The 10,150-nt window shown below is 43.6% G+C and overlaps 1 protein-coding gene and 1 long non-coding RNA gene across 3 annotated transcripts; both read left to right on the top strand.

The window, feature by feature from the left end:
* Positions 1–1,501: 1,501 nt before the first annotated feature.
* LOC136540274 (uncharacterized) lies at positions 1,502–3,775 on the top strand. Its single transcript, XM_066532272.1, has one exon. It carries the CDS (start codon positions 1,577–1,579, stop codon positions 3,524–3,526), a length of 1,950 nt encoding a protein of 649 aa, XP_066388369.1. The 5' UTR covers positions 1,502–1,576; the 3' UTR covers positions 3,527–3,775.
* Positions 3,776–4,955: 1,180 nt separating this feature from the next.
* On the top strand, positions 4,956–8,598 carry LOC136540275 (uncharacterized). 2 transcript variants are annotated; one of them, XR_010779916.1, is made up of 5 exons: positions 4,956–5,520; positions 5,642–5,763; positions 5,851–5,962; positions 8,130–8,221; positions 8,331–8,598. It is a non-coding gene; the product is annotated as an uncharacterized lncRNA (long non-coding RNA). The 2 variants fall into 2 exon arrangements; XR_010779915.1 differs by lacking the exons at positions 8,130–8,221; positions 8,331–8,598 and having other exon boundaries at positions 5,851–6,943.
* Positions 8,599–10,150: the final 1,552 nt, after the last annotated feature.

Below are 10,150 nucleotides of genomic sequence, written 5' to 3' on the forward strand. Positions count from 1 at the left end.
TTGAGTTAGTCGATGACTATATTTCTAAGCCTAGGTGCTTGAAGTTTGTTGTGGGGTTACAAACGAGGAGGAATAAGATGGGGGTGTCAGAGGTCCGGTCGAACTCTGGACTGAAGAGTCAAGAGTGACGGAAGCTCCTACGCGCGCTAAGTATTAAAACGTATGTTATGTGTAGCTTTAGAATAACTAAAGCTAGCAGAGAGTGAGTCAGAATGATTCGTCTGTTGTCCATTTATTTTTGTTGTCTGTCCCCTTTCTAGGATGGAGCGCATCCCCTTTATAGGTTAAGGGGATGGCCTTACAAGTGAGAGAGAGTGTGTGTGCTACCTAGTCTTGTTGCCCACGCCGTCGGGTACAAGATGGTTTATCGGCGCCCATAATACTGTTGACGCCTAGGTGTCTTTGGCAGACTCCATCGTGTTCTTCTGGTATGGTAAATGTCGGTGCCTACCATACTGTAGGATAAATATCGACATCAACAACACTGTTCATGTTCTGATATATCTAGAAGGTTATAAAGTACCCTTCTGATATGACCTGACAGTACTATCCTGTAGGTGTGCAGGGTACGATCCTCGGTATTGCGGTTGACTTAACGTCTTACCTTATCTGCTCCGCCTGATTTCTTGGGTCCTCACCGAGCGGACGTCCCTGGCCGGTCGTTTCCAATAGGCTCCGATCACGCCGGTCGGAGAAGAGCCGCAGGCAGAGGTTCGGTGTATTCCCGGTCGGAGAAGCGGGTCGGAGTCGGAAGTAAGCGTCGCCCTTCCCTGACTAGGCCTTCCGGTCGGAGAAGCGGATCGGAGTCGGATGCGAGCGTCGCCCTTCTCTTGCCAGGCCTTTCGATCGGAGTCTGGATCGCTCTTTCGACCTGTCGTTAGATATCTGGGCCGGCCTAAGAGTTGTGCGTCGTTTGTAATGTCGTCTGCTGCGCCGAGTTTTTGCTGAAAAGCGGACCCATTAGAGATCCCGGGTTTATGAACCCGATAGATGGACAGAGATTTTTACCCATGAATATACCCCTAGATGAAGAATTCTTCCGGTGCCCGCGTCTTTATCATGTAAAACCCCTAGATGAAGAATTCTTCCGGTGCCCGCGTCTTTATCATGTAAAGACCACCGGTTAGTCGGATTCGATTACCCATTGCCATATTTAAGTGCCGTGTCCCGGCCCAAGCTCGTCGGGTCACGCCGTTACCGTAGTCGGTAGACTCGTCCTGTGCGTCCCCTGTCGGCTGTCGTCATCCATTCCCTTTCGCCAGGCGAGGAGGAAAGGCCAAGCCAAGCAGCGCAGGTGCTGCAGACAGGAGATAGAGGTATCGCCCGGCACCCAGACCCTCTCGTAAGCCCCAAAACCAACTGACATCCGGCCCATGAATCACATCACTAGGCGGCCCCGTCTTGCAGGCCGCCCTCCGTCCCCAGTCCACAGTGGCACAGATCAAGCGTCGCAGCAGTGCGCAGAGGCTATAGATAAAAGTTCGAGGAAGACGGTATATAGCTGCACACACGGGCACAGTGAAACTGGAGAGGAAAAATCCCCCAAAATCGCGAGGAGAAATTTTGTTTTCCGAAGATGCCGAAGACCACCTCGTCGCCGTCTCCCACCATCTCCGCCATGAATCCCCTCCTCCCCTCCCCCTCCCCCTCCTTTCCCAAATCACCCCACCCGCCGGACCCAAACCCTAGCTCCCCGAATCCTAGCCCCTGCAGCTACCTCCTCCACGCCGACGCCGACGACGAGGCGCTGATTCAAATCCCCGGCCAGAGCCCTAGCCTGGTGGGCGCCTCCGCCCCCTTCGCGCTGCTGCCGTCCATCGACCCGGCCCCGCACGTCTCGTCGCAGTTCTACACCTTCAGCGCCGCCTCCTACGGGCTCATGCTGCGCTGCATCCGCGCTGGCCGCTCCGCCTCTTCCGACGAGGTCCGCGGCGCCACGTCGCTCTCCGTGCTCGCCTCCTGGCGGGCGGTCTGGAAGGACCGGAACGAGGACACTGCCTACCTCACCGCGTGGAAGCGCATCCAGGACAAGCTCGCCGCGTCGCCCGACGGCCGGCACCTTCACTTCAAGTCCAACGCTGCGCAGCGCGTCTCCCACGTCGGCATGTGGAGGGACATAGTCTCGGAGGCGCACGCCGACCCCGACCTGCTCCGGCACCTCGCGTTCAAGGACACCGTCGACCGCATCAAGCAGTCGTGGACTGTGGGGGCCAAATTCTACGGTATACCAGAATCATTTATCCGTGTATGTGTTGCTGCATGCTCCGTTTGTAAAGCTGCGCCTGCTGGCCAACCTGATTCCGCTATCTCATCGCCTGGACGTGGGAAGCGGCGGCGCAGGTTTGAATATACTGAGACATTGGATGTGCCGGCTCGAGATGTGCCTCGTAGGTTGCAGCAATTGGCTGCCAAGCACAAGGTTGTCCTTTGTATAAGGCAAAAGTATATAAGGTATAAGCCCTTCATGGCTGAGGTGAAAGATTATGCGTGCCACCGTGCTGGAGTGCCGACCTCAAATAGTGGGAGTGCTACATCCTCAGCCAGTAATTCCGAGGGTAAGAAGGCGCGGGTTCTAAAGCGAGAGCCATACCAGTCAAAGAGGTGTGGTTGTGGGTTCCGTATTCGGGCAATTGTGCCAATAGCTAATTATAATGAAAAAGACAAGACTTTTGTGTACTTGGAGGAGGGCACTGCAGTGTTCAAACTTTACGCTGTGCATTCAGGGCATGAGCCAGGGCCACTTGATGGCAATGCACGAATTGTTCACAGGTTGGTTGGTCATAAGGGAGCTCTTGAGTTTGATCCAGACATTTATGGTGTCAGTGAGGAAGGTGATCCTACCTTTTCAACAAAGGGGGATGAAGATGTTGATATTGATGACTCGCACCAGGCGGTCTTGCAGCAAGTACGGGAGCTGAGATCAGAAGTTCTCTTGCTAGAAGGGAAGGTGGCTAAGATGCACCCAGAATTGTTGGGGTCACTGTCCACCGAGTTGTCTGAGGTTTTGCACAGGATTAGGAAGTTTAATTTGGAGGGCAATGTCTACCAACAGGAGACATTGATGGTAGGCAATGAAGAAGTCAGGGGATGGGGGTCAGGGGATGTATCTCACCAATTAGACCAGCATGATCAAGCATTCTGCAAGGATGATGAGATGCTTGATGATGATGATACTGACTTTGGCTCAAGCCTTGGACCTATTGTCTCGTGGGATAGGATGGCAGCAGAGTGCGAGGATAGGAAGATGCTCATGGGTGATAGCCCAAAGTGTGACAAGTGGATGCTTAAGGATGATGTGGGTGACTTTGATGCGAAGAGTATTCTTAACTGTGGGGATGATGATGGTGTGGAGGATTCCAAGGTCATCAAGCCATTGATGCATGATGACACCATGGTAACTGACCCAAGTTTGGTAGGTATTCATGTAGAGGGATTTTACACTGGACCAAAATGGTATGATTCACCAGGTTTGGATTCCAGTGTTGATGGTGGGGATAGCAGTTTTAGGCATGGTCGAATCGTGTGAGTTGTGATAGCCTGATACCTGGAAGATCCTGTAAATTCTGTATACTAGATGTATTTAGCTCACACCAGTTTGATTAAGTGTCTTCAGTTGGAGCTTCAGTCAAAGTAACCTGTCTGCCCTGATATATACAGGCTGCATTATCAAAGCAACTTTTGTTTGAACTTGTATATAGTCCCTGTATTGGTTATCTGCTTGCTTAAATACATTAAAGCTATGGTTCTGTTGGGGCGTGCCTTAATATTTTGTGGAGTTACTCTGTGTGTGTGGACCTGCATGAGTTTAGCAACAGGTTAGTCACAATTATATGTTAGTTTCCTCATTCCTTCACAAGGCTGCATTAGGCTCGTTCTCACTTTGTTGCATTTTAAGAAGTGTCTTTGCTTAATTATACATTTGCGGGCCTGTTCTGGTTTGTATCTTGGGTACAATGATTTAGAAACTTCTGTTTTTATTTGTCTCTACCCTCTGAATTTAAAAATTATATATGAGGTAAATGATATGGTATTTTCTGTTATGCATCTGCAGACATTTGTAGCTTAATGATTCATCCATAAATAGATATTGCTTCCTTCTGTGCCTATTGTTGTTGACTGCTTGGTTTGTGCCATGACAATTAATGCTTCCCATGTTGGGATTACATGAAACATGATATCCTGGGAAATGCAAAGTTAGTGTTTTGAATACATTATTAAGATTTCATGTTCCTTTATCCAAGCTCCAGGATGTCTCCATGTCACATATAGTACTGCTCCCTCAGTTCCAAATTGTAGGTTGTTTTAATATTATCTAAACTTTTCTAACTTTGACCATGTTTATAGAAAAATATGTTAACAACTGCAATACCAAATGAAAGCACTATCAAAATGTATTTCATGGTGGATTAAACAAAACTAACTTGAGGTTATAGAAGTTGGTGCATTTTTCAATAAATATGGTCAAAGTTATGGAAGTTTAACTTATTATACTACCAAACTAAAACAACTTACAGTTTGGAACAGAGGGATACTGTATTTACAAGGTTCATGCAAGTTCTTTGACAGTCAACGGTGTTGTTCATACTCATTTTTTTATGGAACGAATCCATGCTCATTAAAGCAAACAAGAGTGACATATGCTTCAGTAACATTTACACTTTTCTAGTGTCTGTATTTAGTTCATTGTGTTGCTCTCTGATCAATGTTTCAGGTGAGATTTTCTAGCAATTTCGATTTTGGATAAATGTTATTTCAATGTTTGCAGTTTAAAATATTCCCTCCATTCCAAATTATAAGACGTTTTGGATTTTCTGGGTACATAACTTCTGCTATGCACTTAGATATACACTATGTCTAGATACATAGTTAAAGCCATGAATCTAGAAAAGACAAAACGTCTTGTAATTTGGAATGGAGTACATTGGATATTTCACTCTCAAAATCTCAAGTGGGACTGAGACCCACATGTAAGTTGTGGGCCTATGGCATGTTTCTAAACTGTGTATTTATAATGGCATTTTTCCAATTGTCACATAATTTGCTGTTTTGAAATGTGATGGTATAATAAAAGATATGTAAATGTTTGATTCAGAATCTTGGGGAATTAACAATAGAGCAAATTTCACCAATTAACTTGCATGTTCTTAACCTACAAACTGGGAGACTTCAAGGAATGGCAATCTGCATAACTTTTGTATTTCCGCGGTTCAGGGTTATTTCATTCTGCATTTCTGTGTTTGTTAAAGTAGAAGTTTTTATCTTGGCAAGCATATACACAGTACATGGAAGAGGATGACTTCATTTCCTTAGTCTGATTGCATTGCACCATTTCCTTTGCTACTACATGTTTATTGTTGCTGGTGAATTTACCAGCAATATTAATGAACTATAAGTAACCAACCATTTGTTCATGACCTTCGACATATAGGTTCATCAGCATTCAGCAATGTTTGCGATGTGCAGCCTTTCAACAAGGTTATTGTCAAGCACTGACATCAGATGGTATACCACCAGTTCAAGGTTAGGAGAACCCAGATTTAGTCTTCTCTTTCCATATATGATATATCTTTATTCAGGGGTTATATTGTTAAGTTAGCACGTTTGTAACTAGTGTTCATGCTTTGCGTGTGCCAAATTTCAGCTAAAAAATCAAGCAAACCAAGGTTAACAGTGGAACTAGTGTTGTCTGGTTAAACAGCCAGCTAAAAAATCAAGCAAACCAAGGTTAACAATGGAACTAGTGTTGTCTGGTCAAACAGCTAAGTATGATATAGTCTCGTGATCCCTGCAATTCCTTTTTTATAAAAAAAATTGTAGGATTCATGATTCAACTAGATCTATGATTTTCAGGAGGAAATTCATAACCATACTTTACGTTCATTCCTGAACTGATTGAAGCACTCTGTTGAGGAGAGTCAGGATTAAGATGCTAAATATATCTGGAGGTAGCTTTATGTGGCATGTAAGTTCTTTGTTTTGTTTTTTTGTACTATGGTTATTGACAGCATTTGGAACTTGCAACGGATTTTGAGCAGCTTGCTACAGTGATGGATGTGTGGTACAACTTAAATTATAGGAATGGAATTGGTCCCATCTTAGCTGCCATTTGACATCTGGGTTCTAGAGGCATTCCTCATTTGCCAGTCATGGTGGAATAGCTGTTTAGTAGTGGATTTTGAGCAGCTTGCTACAGTGATGGAATATACTATTGTTTCTCTCCTGTAGTGCACCCATTCCTATGCACATCCAACGGTGGTTGGGATGGGAGCACATGCCCCTGAGGGCAAATTTAACTTTACCCTGTTTAGTATTTACAACCTAATATGATGAAAATGAACTATTCAAGGTGGGGGTTTCTACATGACTTAATATATATCTGAAATAAAGTAAGAAACGGACTGGAGTTTGTTTGTTTGTTTTTCCCTCTACTCTTCGGAGAATCTACTGCCTTTTCCAAGAGTGTACATGTCCCCTTGATTATGAGACTCTTGGTGGAAGCGAAGCCCCTTATGAATAGGCACTATTCAAGGCAGAGGTTGCTGCATGAGTTGACATGGTCTGAAATTAAGTGAGAAAGGGACTAAAGTTTTTTTTCCTGCATTTTTATGATCTTGTCCCTTTTTCAAGATTCTACAACAAGCCCAACTTATGAGACTTTTGATGGAAACTTCTTCCGAATTGGCATAAGGTTTGTTGGATAGCAGTTGATTAAAAAAACAGCACTGGCTCGCATTCTATTCTTAGCTACTTAAACAGTACTCTAATCTTTTTTTAGTTTTTGAGATTGCTGTCATCCATTGGTTACTCTGACCTGACCGGGTCTAGTTGCTCTTGTTGGGTCTGAGGAATGGGCTGTTCGTCTGATAAAATTTCTCAGGGTTGATCACAACAGTGAAATATTGGCTTATTTTATGGAATAGTAGGTACTGTTCTTAATGTTTAGTGAGGATACCTAACATGTTCTGTGGGACGATGAATATCCAAATAACTGTGCTGAAGCAGGGGTTTTTTTTTCCTGCTTGTCAGCAGTGGAGATATGGTGATTGATCTTTGCGGTCAGTGAAAGGGCCTTATAAAGCTGAAGTAATTTAAGGAATGGACAGATTTCTGTTCCTTTTGCTTCCAAGTTAACGTTCAATCATTGCAGTAGATCACCCAATTTTCCTGTTAGGGCTGGGAAGTAATCTAAATAATCAGCAAATTCACATTTGGATGAGGGTTGGAACACTTGAACTTGTCATAAGTCGGCAACATGTCTTCAGTTTATTTACTCTGGGAAGTTGTGGTTGTGACTATTCATTTAACTTTTTTTGGGTAACATTTAGTGCATAGGCTCATAAAGCACATGCAGCCTATTCGTTCGGTCGTATTTGGCTTATAAGCCATGGTTTATCAGCCAACGAACAGTATTTTTCTTTCACACCAAACCAGCCAACAGTACTTTTAGCCATGGCTTATAAGCCAAACCAGCCCAAACGAATAGGCCGATGGTAGTCTGCATATGGCTGACACTGACGCCGACCATGCAAGTGGTGCTCGAAGATCTTTTGTTGGATGCAAGATGCATCTTCTAGTTCTGAAATCCATGTGATGACCTATGTAAAATATGTGGATGCAGCAAGTGTGCTATATGATACTTCTGATAAGCGCGAAACGAAAGTTTATTAAAGGGCATGTTAGCTACTTCCTCGATAAAAAAAAAGAAAGCAATTCTCGTGTTTCGAGGAGTCAATAGGTTTCAAGTTTGACCAAATCTTTTAAAACATAACACATGTGTGATACCAAATATGTATCATTAAACTAATCATGCAATATATTTTTTACCGGGTATCTATTTGGAGTCATAAATATTAATAATATTTTCTATAAATTTGGTCAAACATAAGTTTGGCTCAATATAAACATATAAGTGCATCCTTTTGTGACGGAGGTAGAGTTTGGAGTATGAGCCAGTTCTATATATATGTTACCGGAGGCCTGATATGTTCCCGCTGAAGTCTATGATTTGCCATACCATTGTAGATCTCTGATGTTTGATTCAATGTTGCCCCACTATGAGCTCAAATCTGCATGTGTAAACTAATTACTAACATATTGTTCATCTTCTTGTATGGTCTGGAATGAGCTAGATGTCATAAAAATCATGGCCAGAAACTGTGAAAGTGGTGATGGCACAAAAATCATCAGAACAGTGGTAAAACCATCAGGCTATCACTGGTGGGTGAGTGATGTTTTTTATATTCATTGATATAGCATAGGATAAGTATTCTTTTCTTTTTGCGAAATAGTTGAATAGCCATGGTGAAGCAATTTCTTCTGCTTGTCAGCAGTGGAAATATGGTGATCCGGTCATTCATGTTTGCTCTTCATCGAAGGGCCTTGCAAAGCTGAACAGGTGAGAGGGATCGGCAGGCTACTGTTCCTTTTGCTTCAAGTTAATTATTGATGGCAATTACCCTGTTCGCTTGGCTTATAAGCCGTACTTTTTCAGCCAACGAACAATATTTTTCTCTCACAACAAATCAACCAACAGTACTTTCAGCCATAGCGAACATGGCAAATGTTAGATAGCTGCATTACCTGGCCCAGCGTTCCTGTTTTGACTGGACACTGACTTGAATACTAGTTCAGTTGCCTCTGAATCGGTTAACAAGTCACATTTCGGTGAGGGCTGAGCAGCTTATCATTTGTCGGCAGCTTGTGCCAGTTGTGACCATCCATTCATTGAACTGATTTCAGCTTTCAAATTAACAAATGAGTGCGTGGGCTTCAGTAAGCATCTCGTAACAGTAACATGCATACCAGGGCCTTGTTTAGATTGAAGAAAATTTCAACCTGATGAATAGTAGCACTTTCGTCTTATTTGGTAAATATTGTCCAATCGTGGACCAATTAAGCTCAAAAGATTCATCTCGTGATTTCCAACTAAACTGTGCAATTAGTTATTTTTTTTACCTACATTTAATGCTCCATGCAAGCGTCCAAAAATTGATGTGATAGAGAGAGAATGAAAAAACTTGGAACTTTGAAGGGAACTAAACAAGGCCCAGTTGAACAGCAACTATGCAAATGGTGTCAGAATGAACATTTAAAGAATACATCCTCTAGCACGCAAATCTATGCATCAATTCAAGCCCTTGTTTAGTTACCTCAAAATCCAAACTTTGGCACTATGTAAAAAGAAGATTTCCTGTCACATCAAACTTGCGGCACATGCATGGAGTACTGAATGTTGACGAAATCAAAAACTAATTGCACAGTTTGATTGTACTTTGCGAGACGAACGTTTTGAGCCTAATTAGTCAACGATTGAACAATTATTACCAAATACAAACGAAATGCTACAGTGCGCTACAGTGAATCAGACGGCGCCAACTTCGACGAACTAGACGCGGCCCAACATAAAAGGGCACTAATGTGCTATAGATATTCCTGGTGGTCACGGCGGTAACATGGCCATGTTACCTGTATTGCCTATTGCTATGTAGTACGGGCGGGTTTGACATACATGATAATATATGGCCGGTGATCTCCCCAAGGTTTTAGCACTGCAGCGAGAGTCGCATACAAGTGAAAGCGCGACTCGTACTGGTACCATGATCGCCGAATCATGGGTCACTGTCCTGTACTCTTATCTCAGGTTATACAAGAGCTGTTTGGTTACGTTCCTTGACACAGATTGCCTGGCCTGTAGAAGTGTAGAGTTTCTGGATGCGGCTGGAGCCCTGGTCGTTTCTTGCCTGGTCCAGGCAGTCCAGATATACAAAAAACGGTTGAGGCTCGCAGGCAACGTTGTCTGGTGAGATTCCTTTACAACTGATATGGATCAAAATTTGTCAGATATCTACTTCAAACCAATGCAAACAACATAGATCTGCTGTAGCCTGCACAAGCATAACTCTATGAGTTAACAAGCAAACATCCAGACAGTCTTTTTTCCCAGCTAGCTAACTCTACGGTTCTATCAAAACATCCGCTGTGTGTTATTTAATTTCCTTTGCAGCTAACTGTGACGAGCTTCCGCTTCTTGTAGCGTCCTGCTACCATTGTTTCGCTCGGTTGACTGGTTGTGCCTGGAGGTTATTGTTGGAAGCATTGCGACGAACAATGCCCTTTAGTGCTGAAGTTGCCTCAGGCGCTGGCCATCTGA

This window comes from Miscanthus floridulus, chromosome 2 (genome assembly GCF_019320115.1).
Source record: "Miscanthus floridulus cultivar M001 chromosome 2, ASM1932011v1, whole genome shotgun sequence".
Lineage (NCBI taxonomy): Eukaryota > Viridiplantae > Streptophyta > Magnoliopsida > Poales > Poaceae > Miscanthus > Miscanthus floridulus.